The sequence below is a fragment of the Poecilia mexicana genome, unplaced genomic scaffold, assembly GCF_051168715.1.
Source record: "Poecilia mexicana isolate PSO_F unplaced genomic scaffold, ASM5116871v1 scaffold_15, whole genome shotgun sequence".
Taxonomy (NCBI): domain Eukaryota; kingdom Metazoa; phylum Chordata; class Actinopteri; order Cyprinodontiformes; family Poeciliidae; genus Poecilia; species Poecilia mexicana.
In genome coordinates, this window is record NW_028263384.1 from 18281730 (window position 1) to 18300598 (window position 18869).

The following is an 18869-nucleotide window of genomic DNA, read 5'->3' on the forward strand; positions in this document are numbered from 1 at the left end:
AAACGTGACATTTAGTGCAACATGTGATACGCGTGTTTTTGTATTAATTGTTGAGATTTTTTATTCTCTTTTGTCTCACATTCAAGTAAGACAAAACAAAGAGTACATAAACTCCATAAACTGTTCCATAAACTGTTCCATAAACTGTTTATGGAACAGTTTATGTTCCATAAACTACAAAAGTAGTAACTTTTTGTTACTACAAAAAGTAACTTTTTGTTACTACTTTTGAACAAACTTTTTGTTACTACCAAAGTTAGGAAATTCCCTAGCAATTACACAGACAAAGAAGTCTGGCACCGCCACTAGATGGCGCCATATTACACGTTTTGGATCATTACAAACCCCAAATTTGTACTCAATTACTTTTTATTCACTTAAAAGTAAAAAAGTGGCCATCCGAGAAATGAATTACGTAACAGTATAAAAGTATTTGGTAAAAAGACAATTGCTCGAGTACTGACCGTTAACATCTAATTAGATATTAAAAGTTTATTTTAATATTTCATATAAAAATGATGTGATCAGAAAGACAAAACTATAAAACTATGAAAAGATGTAGGAATTATAAAGACATAAAAAATACAAATGACATATAAATTTAGAAAAACATAGAATTTTATTTTATTAGCTTATCATACAAATACAGTTAACAATTATGTTAGAATAGATTAAAGTACTTTCAGTGACAATATTTAGTCTTTAACGTATGTCCACTTGACTTGAAGAAAGGGTTAATAGACAATGACATTGCAACATAGAAGCTTGTGTAAAAAAATAGTTTCATTTTAACATAAACTGTAGGTGAGTTAGTTTGTGTGGTGCATTTTTAGCTATTCATTCAGTAAAGCAGCCAGACATTTAACTTAAAGTACAAGTGTTGATACTTTATAATAATATTACTCAATCAAAAGTCAAAATTATGGTGCAGTAAAACTACTGAATTTATTTTATTTTTTTTCCTAAAATGTTACCACAGTAAATGTAACAGTAGATTTAGCTATAGTCTGCTGGTGGTTCATTCACTTCTGGTGGTAGTCATGAGAAATCTTGGTCTAAATGATTTAAATAATTACCTACAGCAGAAAAGATTAATGTTGTTAAAAAGTTTTTGTTACCCAAAATAATAAAATCATTCTCTAATCCAAAAAGTTTTTGACATATTGCCATGAAACATTTAGCAAGCAATTGAGGATGAATGTTCCAGCTTGGTCTGATTTTGCTTCAGCGAGAAAAAGAGGTGCTTATTTTCAATATATGTAAATATCTGGTTTCAACTGTAGAGGCAACTAAAACATCAACTAACAGAGTACAAGGTGGATTTTAAAAATATAGGCTACTGATCTAATGGTAAATTTAAAAACTGTTTTGTCAGACCATAAAAATAAGCCCCAGCTATGTCACTGACGGGAAAATTCTAAGAAAACAAACCACAATAGGAAATAAAAGTGGTTTTGGTGGGTAGCGCAATAACCAATCCAGAAACTGAAGACAAAACAGAAGCTATTCATTTACTGACAACACCACACTTACAATCAGCTTTACTTCATTGGAAATTTCCCAAAAGGTAAATGTGGGTGAGAAAGATTTAGAAGTGTTAAGGATGAATCAGAGACAAACACTTTTAGCCACATGCATTCACGGCTGCAAGTACGGTAAATATTCTATTGAACAGTATGTGTTTTAGTCTAATTCAAAGCAGCCATAGCATCAAGAAGGAAAAAAAGGTTCAGTTTGTGAGTGTTTGGTGCTTGGTGGGTCCTCACAGGTAAATGAATAAATACTTTATACACGTGTTATTATTAAATGGCAAAAAGAACATCGACAATAGAAGAACATGTATGAAACTAACTTCATTAAAAACAAGAAGGAAAAAAAAACTACAGTAAAGAACACACCTGAATATGTCTGATCTTTGGATTAAAATAAATGATATGTTCCAAAAGTCCATAAAGAAATGCTATGAAATTAACACAAAAAGGAGCAGAAGTTAATGGTAGTTGTATTTCCACTACTAGACTGAAATAACGTCATTTCGTTGTCTAAGCCAGACTTCATGTTTACGTGCAATAGATGTGTTAAATTTACAGATGATTCAGATTTTCAGAGGAACTTCAAATTTTGCAATGGTAAACTAAACAATAAGCTCATTGCACGTGTCAAGAATATGCAATCATTGGCGAAATGTGATGACTCGGCTACGGTTCTGTTCTACCAGCTGGTGCAACAAAGTCCAGCTGCTTTCTTTGTCATGATGAATACAAATGTTATGCAAATCGTCTGTGATGTTGATGCAAATTACTATTTACTTCAAGAAAAGTGATGTGAGGGTTTTAGGCTCCATTTCAACTTTTAATATGATGATATCGAACAATTGTTTCCAAACTTAGCAAATTAACCTCGTGTTTAATTATTTCATGGCTACCAATGTTACAAATAATAAGTCAGTGCAGTTTATTTATGTGTAATATCTTTAACTCAAAACAATCCTACAAAATAATTATTAAAATTTAATGTGCTACATCATATATTGAAATTAAAACAAGAGCATGGCGGGTGTGTGTGTGTGTGTGATGGTGATGGGAATATAACAGATTAATTTATTTCTGTCTTAAAAGTGAACAAAAAGAAACTTATACTTCCAGCTTCTAGGAGATGTTTTGTTCAAGCATTGCTTAAGGATGTTCAGCACATAATAGTTCTTTTTTAGAAAAAATAAATTTGCAGCATTCAACAGTAAAACGGTGAAATACGGGTGCTGTTGCATATGTGGGAACAAGAAATTGACATTCCCTATTAACAAAAGGCAATAACCTTTTTTTTAATCACCATCTGGCATTAAATCAGACTAACCTTTTATTGTGTCAAATCAGTTAGTAAAACCAAACTTATTGATATTTGCTAAATGCAAGAACAATAGATTTTGTTGTTTTATTTTATCATATTGCTTTCTTTATATTTGTTTGCATGTTTGTAGTATTTGGTGGAATTTCTTTTCAAACTACTAGTGGCGCCACCACATTGTTTTTTTTTTCTCTGCAGATGAGGGAGGTGAGAGCTGTTTGTAGGTCCTCATGTTTCTCTATTGCACATTCAACATACCCTAAGTAACCAACAGTGTTCACAACAGGAAAATGTGGTTGTTGTGGTCAAAATTCATCTTGAGTGGGTGCTGAACTGTTTCTCATAAAGTTTTTTCCAGCAAGACAAAAAAAAAAAAAAGGAACAGCATTCACGCCTCACTGATAAACTGAAACGTCAAAGACACTGATCAACTTGTAGAAATCCAAAAATACATCTTTGCAGTGCTGCATAATATATAAGGAAATCTGAGAGTCGTAATGTAACATCTGTCTGGTTATTTGCTTTGCATCATGTTGCTAACCTGCTGGATTTCTGCCTCCTCGTTCTCGTCACTGACCAGAGTGAAGCAACGTAACCAAAAAGTGTTTTTCGTAGCTTTTTTATGACGCTTCATTGATGAGCCTCAATCAGACAAGAGGATGTGTTTGAAGAACTGGCCTTCCTGCCTGTTTAGTCCAGTTCTTTCACCTACTTGTTTACAGGATGTGAAATGAGGCCGTGGGCTCTTCACCATTTCCCATCATCTTGTCTTTTAACTATTTCTGTTAGCTGCATTTACAATAGAGTGTTAACCAGGGATTATTTTTGCATTTAGCTAAACTACAATCAAAATCAGATTTTATCAAATATTTCATCACATAAAAAAATAATTTTAATCTGGTGGGAGCTATGGCAACCCACTAGCGCTCTGTTTAACTTAGGTTAAACACTGAGTATCCTTGCAAAAGCCACTGACAATAGTATTTTTGTTCAATCCTCCTAACAGGAATGCTGTAACAGTTTGCAGGATGCCTTTAAAGCCATTTTTAACATTTTGCTTGCACTAATTACCTTTTTTCAATGGTAACTGGATAGGAGGTAGGGCAGAGAGAGAAGGGGAAGACATGCAGTAAATGAACCTGGGACCGCTGCGTTGAGAATTGCAGCCTCCCCAGGTGGTGTGCCAGCTCTACCACTGATCCAAAAAGCACCAAGTTTTCTCATTATTTCATCTTCCTGAAATGGAGAAGCAGCTAGAGCTCTCTTGTGAGCAAATAGGGAAGCTGAATCATGTGAGTTTATTTATAATGCGACTCAGAATGAAATTACTTGTTAAAAGTAGTTCACTGACCTGTTCTACGCCACATTTTCTAAAGTGATGGGTGTAGCCAATAGCACCTTTTAAATGGTGAGAAATGATGTTTACAGATGACATTTGATAAGTAATTATACATAGGAATATTTTTTTTCTCTGTTTTAGAGTAAGAAGGGTTAATTAAAGAAGTCGTATTCACACCCGTACCCAAATAAATTGCAGTTTTATGTATATATCCTAATTCTGTTCATTTTTTTCCTCAGTGACATTAGTCACTTTGTTTCCTTTCTCTTTGTCTATCAACGCATGTGTATGCTTCCTGCAAAAATCTAGATGGGCTAGGTTGAATTACAAAGGGAGAACACAATAGAAAAACTCAGAAATTTGAATTCATTTTAAGTTTACTGGTAATTCTTCATGTCTTAAACCTGGCCTAAATATAACTTGAATAGATTTGTATTTGCAGCTTTTACAGCTAACAATTTATATAAGCCTAAACTCAGAAATTTCCGTTCACACAGGCAGGCTGAAGCCGTAGTGTTAACTTTTTCTTATCAAAAACAGGACAACACTTGATTACCCCGCCTCCTCTCACAGCTGCAATAAATACTGAAATGTTGAAAATCTGGGGGAATATATCAGTGACTCAGACAGTCTAGAGCTTTAATTCAAGTGTAACATGTCTGCAGGTGTGTGGAGTTTTTTCTCTTTTTTCCTCAAAAATGATTTATCAAACAGGCCTGGTTGCAGCTGTGTTGACCTCAAATATCCTGGGTTTTCCTGGATGAGGCAACCTCACCATTTAGTTCCTTATTTCACAAAACACCTACACGGGACAGATTTTACTGTCTGAAATAATTGACACAGTGTACATTACTCAACTTTTTAAAATGTTTTTTTCTAATTAACTCATTTGTTTTAGTTTGTTTGTTTGTTTGTTTTTATTTAACCTTTATTTGGATAAAAATTCATTGAGATTAAAAGCTTATTTTGTCATGGCAGTAATGTTAATGACATCCATGCACAAAGATATAATCAGAATCAAAGAGGAGGAAACATGAGTAACACAGGCAGCAGTCATTAATGAAGTCAGATACGAGGGAGATTTCAACTCAAAAATTCCCCTACAAAATGTAAGACAATGCCCATTGTTTTAGAGGAAGTTGTATTACATTGCGTTGGAAAGGATTGGCAAACTAAGATTTAGATGTACCAGAGGACCAATACGGGTTGCACGCATGTAACACTCCAGGACCAGCTTGTCTGATTTGTTTCTGAGCCATTTCATCAAAAGAGCATTCCAACATTTCGGTCCGTACTGAATTTTTGAATGTGAGATTAATTCTAACACAAATGGATAATCAGTATCTTCCATTTAGCACCACAAACATAGAAAGTGGGAGACGAACACACACGCATACCCAAAGTTAGCTTGGAGTTGTCACATAGCCAAACTTAATGAGCTTATTCCTGTGCTGAGGAAGCTGGAGTGCCTGAAAAGAAAACTTTTATGCACGGGAAAGGCATGCCGACTGCAACACAGAAATACCCCGGACTTTTTTGCTCCTAGGTAAAAGCACTACAGCCAACACTCTCATGCCAATTTCAAAGAAACATTGGTTATTGTTGTGGTTTTATTTGTAAGAACATTTAAATAAACATTATACATCTGTACCCCTCCTACATAGGAACTTTACATTTATTGGGCAGGTGTTAGCTGACTGTAGAAGAAGTAACATGTTCACAAGTTTCAATCAAGTTCAAAAATAAACATGCACGCTCAAACAAGTTCACACGCCAATTTATATTTGACATTACAACTTGTGGAGAAATCTCCCGATTTTTGTAGCCATCAACAAGCTCCTTGCATAATTCTGGCAGGATATTTGTTTATTGTCTGAAATGGTACAGTTAATGTATTTTGGTTGTCAATAGGAGTAAAGTTTGCGGCCGCTCTGAAACGTTGCCCTGTTTTGCAGTTCAAAACCAGTCGGTCTTTGGAACACCCAGTGGATTTACTTTTGAATTGTTCCATCTATTTTGTGCAATACATCAGCACCACTAACAGCAACACAAACAATCTCTTTGATGCCTGATATTTGGTGTAGATTTCTATTTTTGAAATCCTGAATCTGACAACCCAAAAATTCATCTTATTCCTGATGCCAAACAGCTTAAACTCTGATGATTTATTCTGAAATAAATCTGAATCCGGAGGAGTTCTTCCAATTGAGCACTTTGAAAGATGCCTATAAATGCCTAAATGTCACTTCTTGTCACGTATTTCCATCAATAATCCTGCATGTCACTCTGTCAGATGCTTTCTTAGACCACATTGCCTATTTTGGATATGTTTTTATTGAAGTGCTGCTCTTTGAGAGGAAGGGGGTGTTTCAGTATGTGTCACAGGACATGACAAATAATCTGATTTGCTCAGCTTCTGGACGTATGTAATGTTTTCATTAAGTCTCCTTAGCCCCTCCTCCTTGTAAAATCTTTAAATTGGAAGAAGCAGAGGGAGGATTAGCACTGCAACAACACCACGAAAAGAAGTGTGTGTTTAGTTTAGCCACAGCTCTCTCACGTCAGCAAAAGCAGAAAGAAGTCGAACAGAGACGTCAAAAAGGTGAGCAGAAAACCACCAGCATGCTTTAAGATTTCCATGAAATACTCCAAGATTAAATCTTTCACTTTGTAAAAATACATATGTTTTTATCATGTCAACAACGCATACCTGGTAGATCAAGGAGAATTTGATATGAGCATACTGCGTAACTAATTTGAAGTAAAGTGTGCCATGCGTCATAATCTACGAACCTAAATTGATATGAATTCATTGTACTGATAGAAACTACGTTTACAGTACAGAACAGATGCAGCAACCATCCTCTGAGAGACGTTTGCACTATTTTTACTAAATAAGTTTGAAACAAATAAATGTGTGTGCTACAGATAACTTGCAATACTTACAAAATTTAACTTGCTTATAACTCTTTACAGTGCAGAATGAGATAGTGGCTCAGAGGTCTGAGTTTGTTTTTTTGTTTGTTTGTTTTTTTGAAAGTTTGAAACCAAGAAGTAAGAAAGGTCATGCTGAGAATCTGTTTTAGAGTTGTTAGTTCAAAATACTGCTTGTGTCATCAAATGCTTTATAATAATCTCCATATTAGGACCATGGGAAGTTTACTTTAGATCAATTGTCCATTTCTGTATTTTTTCCTCTTCACAGACAAAAATATCCCCAATAAGCAGAAGTAAAACCAGACTTTATGATGAACCTGTTAGTCATCTTCTCCATCCTTGCAGCCCTCAATGTCAACATGGTGAGCAGCAAGTGAAAAAAATACTTTAACTTTGTAGGAAAACACAACCATTGTTTTGAATCTCTTGTACCACATCTTCTCTCCTTTTAGGTGTTATCTCGACGCTATTTTACAAACAGACAGGGTAAGTTACCAATGAAAATTTTTTTCCCATCTCTGTCTGAATACCATTTCACTCTCTGCTCCTTATTTTCAACCCTGTTAGCAAAGGCTAGAATGATCCAGATTTTATTTTTGTGGAGTGGTGCTGTGGCTAAGGAAAATTACCTCATATATTGACAATAAAATATTAGACTTTTCAAGGACAGACGAGCAACAAACGGATAGGAGCTGCAGATGCCATATGTATGCATATTTCCTGAAATAAGCCCCAATGAATGGCAGGAGGGAGGAGTACAGCAGCAGGGATATCCACTGGACATGTGATTCAGCCTAATGCTCATTGATTTGTATTGCATTAAATTTTTTCTTGTGTGCTTTGGTTTTAGCATCACTAGACTGTCGGTCTGGGAAAGGGACAAGCTACAGGGGAACGGTCTCTGAATCATTATATGGTAATAGGTGTCTCAAATGGAGCAACATTCGACACTATTGGGGCGATTCAAATGGAGTTGGCAACCATAATTACTGCAGGTACTGCATGTTTTACATGTAATCCTTCCACACGTTTGACAGAAACGACAGACTTTTAATATATTTGCCCTTCAACTCTAGGAATCCCAACAACAGAGGGAGGCCGTGGTGCTACGTTCAAAAAAGAAGGCAGGTCAAGATAGAGTTCTGCGATATTCCCAGATGTAAGATTTGTAACACCTCTAAGACACATTTCCCTGCATTTGATTTAAATTTCTCTAATCGTGCTTGCGTTTTTTGCCCTAACGCAGGTTCTCAGGTAACTGCAAAACCGACAACAACACCTCGCAGAGCTGTAGATACAGGTTTGTTTCTAAAATCCTCTGATATCTCAGTGGCATCAGGCGAGTTCATGCATCAGGTATTCACACACACACTTTCATCCCTCCAGAGAGAACGTGTGGCGAGCTTTCTGAGCGGAGGACGAATAAGATTGTTGGAGGCTCTTTCGTACCCATCGAGTCACAACCGTGGATCGCTGCTATCTTTCAAACGAGTTTCCTCTGCGGTGGTTCTCTCATCGCGCCGGGCTGGGTTCTCACAGCTGCACACTGCTTCCTCGATGGGTGAGAAAGCGAAACCCCCACTTCCACTTCCTCTGCTAATCATCACACGGGAACAATGTTCACGTGAGATGTTTCGTGAGTGTTTGAACCAATGTATATGTGCGTCTATTTAGAAACCAGACCAGTCTCCGGCGTCTGAAGGTGTATCTGGGAAAGTCTGACATCAAGAACTCAGATCGTGACAGGGAGCAAACTTTCTCTGTGGAGAAACTCATCATCCACCAGAAATACAGCCCGTCCAACTACGATAATGACATCGGTGTGTATAAACATGCTTTGCTTACAATAGTGTTCATACCTTTTGAACCTTTCCACATTTTGCCATAATGCAACAAAAATTTCAGTGTATTTCAATGGGATTTTATGTGACAGACCAACACAATATCCACTTCATTCTGCGGTGGAAGGAGGGCTGTGTGGCTTTCAGTGTTTTTTAGAGACAGTTTTCAGAAAACTGTGGCATGTATTTGTAGTCAGCCTGCCTGACTTGACAGTTTTTCGTTTAGTGCAATTGCAACTGCATGTGGTTTTTGCTCACAGAATGACAGTTTTTGCACATCCTTCTTAAAAAAAAACCCTGTTTTTTAACGTTATCCCTGGCTTGTCTGCTGTGTTGCTTAGTTCCCAGGATGCTGTGGGTTTATTAATGTCCTCCCCTGTGAAGTATTCATGGAACAGCTGTGCTTATACTGTACCGAGATCAAACTACACACAAAGAGATTCTAGACACTAATTAAGTTATTTCTGCGCAGAATTTGATTTGGGTGAATTGTGCCATTTGTTTCTAATTTTTATTTGTAAAACATATCCTTCTTTTTCCACTTGACACTTGGTAAAGTACATACAATCCCAATAACATACCTGAATGTTTGTCATTTTCAGGTGGCAAAATGTGAAAAATAAATTGTGTAAAAAAAATATCCATAAAGATGTTCCAAGACACTGCAGGTGTGACATTAATAAGAAAGCTCTCTATGTGCAGAACTTAAATTTAAATTTACATTACAGCTCTACTGAAGATCTCAAACACAAACGGACAAGGTGCATTGAAGACAGCTTCTGTCCGGACAGTTTGCCTTCCTCCGCTCAACACTTACCTGCCTGTTGGAGTCACATGCAGCATTGCAGGATATGGGAAGGAAAACTCTAGTAAGTACAGCAATATGAATATCCTGAGAGTCATTTGTGAAACACCCATTTCAGTGTCGCTTACACCTCATGCTGTGTCGTCTGCAGGTTCGTGGTCTTACTCTAATCGGCTGAAACAGGCTACTGTGAGGCTGCTCTCCTCCACCAACTGCAAAGTTGAAGAGTCCTATAAAGCTTTACTCACTGACAACATGATGTGCGCTGCGAGCCCTGATTGGAGCACCGACTCCTGCAAAGTAAGCACATGATGAAGTGTATAAATATCTGTGGACATCTAGAGAAATGATATATATATATATATATATATATATATATATATATATATATATATATAATTCTTTCCAGACTGTAAATAACAATAAGTAATGTTAGTTTTCTCTATATCTGATTTATCCAAACATAGAAATATTCCTTAAATGACAAATTTGTATTTATTAATGATAAATTATTATTGATTCACCGACCCTCTTTTCACAGGGAGACTCCGGGGGCCCACTGGTGTATCAGGCGTCGGGACGCATGTTTCTCTTTGGGGTGGTGAGCTGGGGCGAAGGCTGCGCCAGTGAGAACAAGCCAGGTGTTTACACAAAGGTGACCCACTACAACGACTGGATCGCAGACAAAACCGGGCTTTCTGAATACACCAAAGGATTGATGTATCCTCAAAAATGAAACTCCAGCGCATGTCGAGTAGTCTTCTGGCCAATGCATGTTTATAAGAGGAAAATCTGGCGTCTATTTCAAAATGGTACACGTTATTGTGCAGCAGGTTTGGCTGCACAGTAAGAGTGTCAGCCTAAAAGGAACAGTGACAGAAAGATGAAATTTACTTGAGCTTAGTCAAGATTGCTTCTTGGTTGTTTTAGTTGGCTGGGAAAGTAGGACAATGTTTGCTGTAAGGTCAAACTGCATTTTCAACATTAATTTGTGTTATAACATTTTCCAACATTGACACAATATAACTAAGAAGGCCTAATAATTTGACCGTGTGGTTACAGTTGTGACCTGACGGTTATATATACCACCACTGACTGAGCTAAAACCAGCTAAGGCTGAAAACATTGACAAATAAATAATTATTTATATCACCTGTATTTCAATGGCAGCTCACAAGCTTTGATGTGTATTTAAATTTATCTTTGCATAATTGTTTTAAAGAGTTTTAAAGAATTTGTTTTTGTAAATATACAGTGATGCATTTTTATATATGTAAGAACGATGCATAAAAATAACATGTATTTTTTTCAACATTTTACTTATTTAACTTAAAAAAATGCTAATTCTGAAGGCTGGTCCTGCTTGTTTCTTTTTTGTTTGAGTTATATAAAATATGAAATAAACATTTTGAACCATAATGTGCTGTTTTATTTCAGGTCTCTAAATCTTTCTTTCTTTCTTTCTTCTTCTTCTTCTTCTTCTTCTTATTATTATTATTATTATTATTATTATTATTATTATTATTATTATTGACCTTTTAAAACTGTGAAACAGTACATTAAAGAGGTTTAATTAATTTTTTTTGTTGTACTTAATATCTACTTTATCATCTCAAAGATTTTGCTCAGAATGCACAAAGCATTGGCTCTATACGTCTATATTTGTACGTCACTGTAAATGGTTGAAATTTGGGTTTTAACATGAACATCAAAACTTTTGAAAACACAAATCCGAAAAAGAGCGAGAGAATCTGTTTCAGTAGTTTAGATGTCTGACTGGTTGCACTTCGCCTTGCGCAAACACCAGAGGGCGCTGTTGTGCTAAAATGAAATGGCCACAATATTGAAACTGAATGAGTTCAAAGTGCAAAAGCTTCAAACCGCAAACGACAGAAACAGCATGTTTCAAATCGTTGTAAAACTGTGATTTCAGAAAAATAAAAGTAAATCCATTTCTCTGGGACAAGCTGGAGGATCATAAAGTCTTCAGCAATTGTTAATTAATTACCTAATTGTTAATTAATTGTCTATTAATTAACCCAAGATTACCTGGTCATTACCTGTTCTTGTGAGTCAAAGTCAAACATGTTTTCCATCTCACTAAGATCTCAGGTGAAGCAGATAGTGTTATGGAGAAGAGAACAAATTAATGCATGTTTCAGACAGATCCTAATAAACATCCATTTAGAAAAGTAATTGATAACCTCTGAAGAATTAAAATCAGATCAGACAATGGTTCCTGATTCTCAAGAATCAGGACTTCAGTTCATATTTTAGGTGTTTGCTAACATCTTCTCACCGGATGTGGGAGGAAAGAATATCTGAATATTGTAATCACGCATATTTGTCTTTTTTATTTCATTCTAAATAAATTTCTATTCTACTCATAACTGTGGTACTGACTAAACAACTGATACACAACTTTCAGTATGCAGTGAAATTAACGCTTATCTTACCCATCACTGATAAACAAAGATGTAGTTTGTTTTCCTTCTTTCTTTTTTTTTATCTCATTTGCTGCCACTCTCCATTTTACTTTGCACACGACAGGAACAGCAGCTTCCACCCGAGAGAAACAGACTGCTTGAGTCTGTTTCAGGAATTATAATCACTTGCCCTCGTACCACCACAAGAGTCCCTCAATGGACTTTAAACATGAATGAAGTTGCTGTAATGCAGTCATTAAATCCTTGTTGCTGCTTGTCTTTTCAGATCTCTGTCCACCCTCTGGGAGGCACAGCCACACTGGCTCTGCTGTGATTTACACCCCTCCTCTCCTGTCTTCACCACTTCATTTTCCGTTTAATCATATGTTCCTTTTGACCTCTTCACTTTGCCTTCACCCAAACCTTTGTTCAACCTTCAAGTTCCTGATTCCAAAAATATTCTCATCCACCTCCTGAATGCTTTTATTATATGAACTTCCCTGACACCTGCTCTTTTTTTTGAATTACCACAAAAGGTGAAGAGGCTGAAGTTTAAATCCCTTGTGCAACTAGGAGCTGTATTTTGAAATAAAAATAAAAATAAATAATAAAATAAATTTTATATATTTTTTTTTCTCCTCTGCTTTAAATAGATGCATAGGAGTACCTTTCAAGAAAAAATAACAGTTTCTTAACAATATAATTTTAATTAGGTGCTTCAGATGTGTGGAGTGGCAGCATCCACATGGATGAATGGATGGATAATTCAACATCCAAAGCAAGGCTGGATCTTACATCAAAAAGTAATCACGTCTGTGTAAACCAAATTATTTTTAATACTCGCTCACATGACTCACTGAGGTTTTGGAGAATTTAATGATTAGTTTGATAAAGCAGACAATTAATTTTTTTATTGTGGATCAAAAATATGATCAGGGTGTCCCAAATTTTCTTCAGCTGAGAACAAATTTTTGTTGATGTCTTTTTTGTAATGAGTAAAATCAGATTCATTTTTGGTGCTAATGTGCAAACAAATAACTGTATTTTTAACATTTAAGGTGGTCTACTAATTTTCTTACGACTGTGTATAATGCACAATCTCTCTTAATTTATCTACTCTAATTTGACTATACCTAAAATCAGTTAGTCAATCAATAAATCATGTAACAAAAGATCCTTTAAAGAGATTACAAAGATGTAAAGCTAAATGACAGACTGCAAATTTTAAAACAGTGATACATTAATCAGTTTTTTGTGGATGGGGAACTGTGTAAACACATCTAGATTAGTAGATAAAAAAATAATATTTATATTTCTTTTGATAACCAAAGTTGAAATAAAACAGCTATAAGCTTGGATTAGATGAGAGACAGAAAAGAGACATCCTTACTTTGCTTTCAAAAACATCTAGGCTTTCAACAAGGCTGTTTCACAGCTGAGAGCCATAAAAGGGGAAAAATGCTTCTCTGCGTGTTTTAGTTCTCACTCTAAGTACCAGCAGAAGACCCTCACTGAAGGGCCTGATGGTTTCTGGGAAGGGGTGTGGGATAGGACCACTAAGAGCCAAAATAACAACAAAAACATCTAAAAAATCTAGTCTAAAATTTGCAGGTAGCCAATGTAGAGACTTAAAAAAATGCACTTTGTTTTTAGTGAATATTTTGATATTTAAGAAATTAGAACACTATTGTCAAGTTCATTTATTTCAGTAACTCAGTTAACTGAATAAAAGCCATAGCGTAGATAAATTACACACAGACTGATGTTTCTGTCAGCTATGATGATTTTCTGCTTATAGCTAATGAAAGCACAATATCTGAGATGAGAATATCACATCAGACGGATAAAGATATTACTAAAACAGAAAGGTGGGTTTTACATCTGTTTATAATGAGCGTATGTTTAGAAAAAAGGAAAACACAAGTGTAGGTTATCACGACGGTATCCATTGTGCAACGTTGCGCAGACAAAGCAGATCAGCTCGGTAGAGCAGGTCTAACGTCACATTTTGTCACACTGCGTATGACTCACACCTCTCCGTCTGAGACCCCATACCTGCGACTCTGTGAAAGGAAACACTTCACAGGGAAAGCTACATCACTTCTGCAGCAATGAAAACAAATCATTAGTGGCCTCCCAAGCATCCCGGCACATTTTGTTGAAAGGAATCACATTCCAGCTGGTTGCTGCTGAAAGCATACTTGAAAACCTTCTTAAGAGACCAAAAGCAATGCTTTCTATCAAACTGTGTTTAGACAAGCGCGCATACACAGATTGCTAACAGTAGGACTTCTGCGACCAATCATCGCCTGCCTTACTCCTCATCAGTTACTCGCTAGTTTATACTACTCCTTCTTTTACTTGGGCTAAATCCATATATGGGTTTGAGATGCAGCGAGTGCAACACTTTACTCCTGTTTAAGGGCAATTCCTCCGGAGAGGGGATGAGATGGCAGATAAAAGACTGCAGGAGCACCAGAATGTCCAGTCTGTCCTGTTTGGATAGCAGCTTCTCACCAGGACACGCTGCATACATAAACACAGCAAGGGTCACTTGGCCCCAGGCCCTTTGGTCAGTATGGGGTGTCGGGGGTATAAATACAGCTCGTTTTGCTGTTGGGGTGTCCAGTTTCCCCAACACAGGATCAGATTTCAAAAAAAGAGAGAACACCACCAACAACCATACACACTCACACTGAGAAAGACCAAGCCAGCGTGCCAAAAGTAAGACAAGAGGCATTATAACATGGGGGTTTCACAGTTTCACGCTGGCACACTGTCAGGTGGTTGTTGAAATAATCGAATATCCAGCTTTATCTTTGTTTTTAACGCAATAGGTTAGTGAAACGCTGGTGCCATGTGGTGATCTTTGAGACTCCTTTCAGCTCCAGGCTGCAGCAAGCTGAATCCTTGGTCTTTATTTAGACCTGGACATTGAGGCCTGGAGACATGAACTCCTGGCCTACCTTTTAATGAACACGGCTCAAATGTCAGATCGAGATTTAAAGCTTCAATATTAATAATAATAATTTAAAAAAAAAAAGGATCGAAACTCCCCCGTTTAGGTTCACACATTACGAAGCAGAGGTGCTGATTTGGCTCTCCACCATGAGAGGCTGACCTTTTTGAGGGCTGCACTGGAGCGAAACCTCACTGGCTTGGAGATGTTTCACCTGCAACCAGATCTTCTCTTATATCTCAGAGAGTCTCTTCCCATCAAGACTCGTTAACTTACCCCAACACTTTCCTTTTAGGGTGCACTGGCACGCATGACGTAATTTAGGAAGAGCTCTAGTTTGCGGAGTGTGTGCGTACAGCAGGGAGAGCGTCAGTGCGCACCGAGCAGCCTGGCAGCTGTATTCCTAGGCTCTGATTGGGCGGAGGGCGGTGATTCCTTCTGTCACGATTTGGGTCGCTCCCACCGGAGGACACCGTCCGCTCGAGTCCAGCTTTCACCGAGGTACTCGGGAGAGGAGGCAGGATTCCTCTGAAAGGGCTGGGCTGTCAGCTCGGTGTCTGTCTCCGAGGAGGAGAGGAGCAGGAAGAGAGAGAGAGGGAATAAAAGATCATCAGCGCTGGAGCTACCAGCTGCCTTTTATTTTTTATTTTTTCCTCCGTCGGGGCTGTGTTGAAAGTCTTTCACGATGCCGGTGTTTCACACCAAGACCATTGAGAGCATCCTGGAGCCGGTGGCCCAGCAGATCTCCCACCTGGTCATCATGCATGAGGAGGGGGAGGTGGATGGGAAAGCCATCCCGGACCTGTCGGTGCCGGTGGCCGCGGTGCAGGCGGCTGTGAGCAACCTTGTGCGGGTGAGTCCCGAGTTTCGGGGGAGGGGGGGGGAGGGGGAGGAAGGCAAGGCGAAAATCCTGCCCGAGCGTCAAATTTCTGTCCCAAACTTCCAGCGGTTCTGGGAACCGATTAGATCGATGAGGGGTCCAGACAGCCGCCGGCTTTATGGTTTATTCATTCAGTTCCGTGAATCATGAGGAGAAGAGACCATAAAACTGTCCTGGAGCTGCAGCTGATTATTTTCTGTGGCTTCCAGAAATATGGCTTGGAAATCCCAACTTGCTCCTCACTCACCATTAAAAAGACATAAAGCTGTCGTGCATCAGCTGAGGTTCACGCTTGGATGTGTGCGTGTTTGTTTGTGTGACAGGCTCCTGCTTTAGTTTTTTTTTAGTGTGTGTGTGTGTGTGTTTCTGTCAGGGCGCAACATGAAATGTCAAACTTTGCACAGACTGGAAGAGAGAGCTGCCAACTTTTCAGTGGAGCTTGGAGTTGGAGTGGGAGGGGGTGGTGGTGCGGTCAGTATTAAAAATTAAACAAACAAACAAAAAACAGTGGGATGTGCTGATGCCCAGTGGCGGTTCCATCACGAATGGTCCCCTGGGCCAGCCCCTCCTTCTGCTCCCTGTCCTCTGTTCAGTATTGAACTGTAAAGTTCAGGGTTGACCAGTCCGTTTTTTAGATGATTAACACTGATTAAAAAAGAAAAGTATGGATTGTCATTTTGATAGCAGTAAGTAGCCAACATAGCCCAGAGATTGAGACTTGAGTCTGCATCCTAGACTCTCGTCACACTTCAGTGACAAAAGCAGAGACCTAAGGCTTCGCCCTCCGAAGACTTGAGGTCTGGAACTTGTCATGATCAATCTTTATCTTCGTGTAATTGAGTGAAAGTGAGTCAGTAAGTGGAGATATCTTTAGTAATTAATTAGTAATTAGTTGTCAACTCAGAGTTACTACCCGACTTGCTGTGGTTGCAACATTGTGCAGTGTTGAGTTTCCCGTCTTGCTGTTTTGACAGCTTCTGCCAATTAAAGAAATGTTAAAGAAGTCTTTCACAGTTTTACCTCTGAGCAGAATTTACAGTGGGTAATCCAGCGACCACAGCCTGGACACAGATGTGTTCAGTTGTGTTAAATGTTCTTATGTCAACTTAGAATATATAGACTTGAGCAACTTGCAAAAAAATGACATGTCATGGTACTCCAGTAGAGAGAGATTTGGCAACCCTGATGGCAGCTAAGCTGTATGAGATTTGTGGGGTGGAAGAAATGAGGGTGGATTGAATTCAGAGGATGCTCCTCTGCATGGGAGACCAGTGACAGGAGAAATGTCACTTGTGCCACAAAGGAAACATGTTTTGCTTTTTTAGCTTCAACAAACCGAGTCAAACTACCAGAAACTTTGAGGTTTCATGAAGAAACTCAGCAGTAAGATTTGCCTCATCTCGTCGTTTTTGTTTTTTTATTCCTTTTTTCATCTTCACTTTCTCCTTTATTTCATCTGTGATACAACTGAGTCACATTGGTGTTTTGAGTAGAAAGAGCCCAGTTTCAGTCAGATATTGACGCTTCCTGTGTGTGCTCTGGCTGGAAGAAACAAAAAATCAGTATGGGCTACATCATTTGTGCTGATCTAGGTCGTTATCGATGTGATCTTTACTCTCTCGCTCGGTCACTCAGGAGAATTCAACAGAAGACAGAAGTAAACATCTAATCCCTTACATTATAAAAACAGGAAAAATGCGGTCAATAGAAATCATCCTAAAGGATGATTTTGGATGCTTTGATGTAATATTTGATTGTTTAGACCCCGATTTTCTGTATTTCTTGTTTGTCGTTTGCAATTTAAAGGATTTGCTCTTCAAGTTTACTCCGAAAAAGAAAATTGTTGCATCAACTCCATTTAGGATAGGAGTTGAAGTACTAATTTGATGAATGGGTAATTTGCAGTATGCATTAGAGATAAGAAAGTGAATCTACTCTGATGCAATGCTATTCATCTCTATTGAGCCCTCGATGTCTGCTGGCCGTCAGACACTTTTTCCTTCTCTCTCCGTTCTTGTGGGTCTACTTCATTCAGACAGCAAGCAGAAGGAGGCTAAAAGCCGCCTCAGGCTTGTCGCTGGGTATCACATCATGGATATGAGAGTCCGGGAGGAGGGATCAGGGAGTTTCACAGGAAACTATTGAACACAGAACAAGCTCTCGGGATGGAGATTTACAGTAAAAAGCAGGAAGATGAGGAAGATATCACGATAGAGGCGAAGAAGGATGCACTTAAAAGTCTCAGCGTTGAGAACCGCTGGTGTATTTTTAGGAAAAGGAAGAGAAAAGCTTTCAGACTACTTATTCTCTTTCAGGCAGAGGAGAAAAAGATGCATTTGCTGACAGATTTGCAAGTCTAAGGAAGTGGGTGACAAGAGAGCACCAACGCTGCTTGAGAACGCAGCTTGTGAAACATCCATCACTCTGTTGCTGGGTAGATCAAGTTAACTGGATGTAAAGAACACCCAAAACCTAAAAGTGAAGCTGTTTGGCACACACAGGCTTTATTTTAGAAGGCTGACTCATATCTAGCCTTGTGCAGACCGAGTTAACGCAGTACGCTATACAGCAAGATGCCAATGTCACCACAAGGGTCCCAATGCACACTGATACAGTTACTGTTAACCCCATCCAGGGTGGGCTGAAGAAGGGAGGGGCGTTTGCATGCACTTAAGATCTTGGACCACAAAGACTCTTAAAATCGCTCAAGGCAGTGTCACTCTTGATCCCTCCCCCCTGAGATTGAGCGTGGGCTGATGCAGATTCAGCTAAAGATGTGGGACATACTGCTGCTTCTGGTGCATCTGGTTGGAAGCACAAGCGTTTCTTAGCATTCTG

The 18869-nt window shown here is 38.3% G+C and overlaps 2 protein-coding genes across 3 annotated transcripts in view; both read left to right on the top strand.

Annotated features, from left to right (window-relative positions):
* The first annotated feature begins 6682 nt into the window (after positions 1-6682).
* LOC106915154 (urokinase-type plasminogen activator-like) lies at positions 6683-11185 on the top strand. Its single transcript, XM_088013191.1, has 11 exons — positions 6683-6785; positions 7389-7482; positions 7573-7606; positions 7971-8115; positions 8197-8279; positions 8367-8420; positions 8507-8681; positions 8795-8940; positions 9690-9830; positions 9918-10066; positions 10308-11185. The coding sequence occupies exons 2-11, from the start codon at positions 7429-7431 to the stop codon at positions 10500-10502; spliced, it is 1176 nt and encodes a 391-aa protein (XP_087869317.1). The 5' UTR covers positions 6683-6785; positions 7389-7428; the 3' UTR covers positions 10503-11185.
* Positions 11186-15529: 4344 nt separating this feature from the next.
* The window catches only part of LOC106915155 (vinculin-like), a 38951-nt gene continuing 35611 nt past the window's right edge, over positions 15530-18869 (top strand). For both annotated transcript variants that reach the window (XM_014982564.2, XM_014982569.2), the window contains exon 1: positions 15530-16004. In XM_014982564.2, coding sequence (XP_014838050.2) covers positions 15837-16004 — 168 coding nt within the window. In that variant the 5' untranslated portion in view covers positions 15530-15836. The remainder of the gene's footprint in view (positions 16005-18869) is intronic.

Excerpts from the sequence above, each read along its gene's own strand:
- LOC106915154 (XM_088013191.1), top strand. The coding sequence starts at position 7,429 with ATGATGAACCTGTTAGTCATCTTCTCCATCCTTGCAGCCCTCAATGTC. Across the intron at positions 7,607-7,970 it reads CTATTTTACAAACAGACAGG|CATCACTAGACTGTCGGTCT; the intron begins GTAAGTTACCAA and ends CTTTGGTTTTAG. Across the intron at positions 10,067-10,307 it reads GGAGCACCGACTCCTGCAAA|GGAGACTCCGGGGGCCCACT; the intron begins GTAAGCACATGA and ends CTCTTTTCACAG.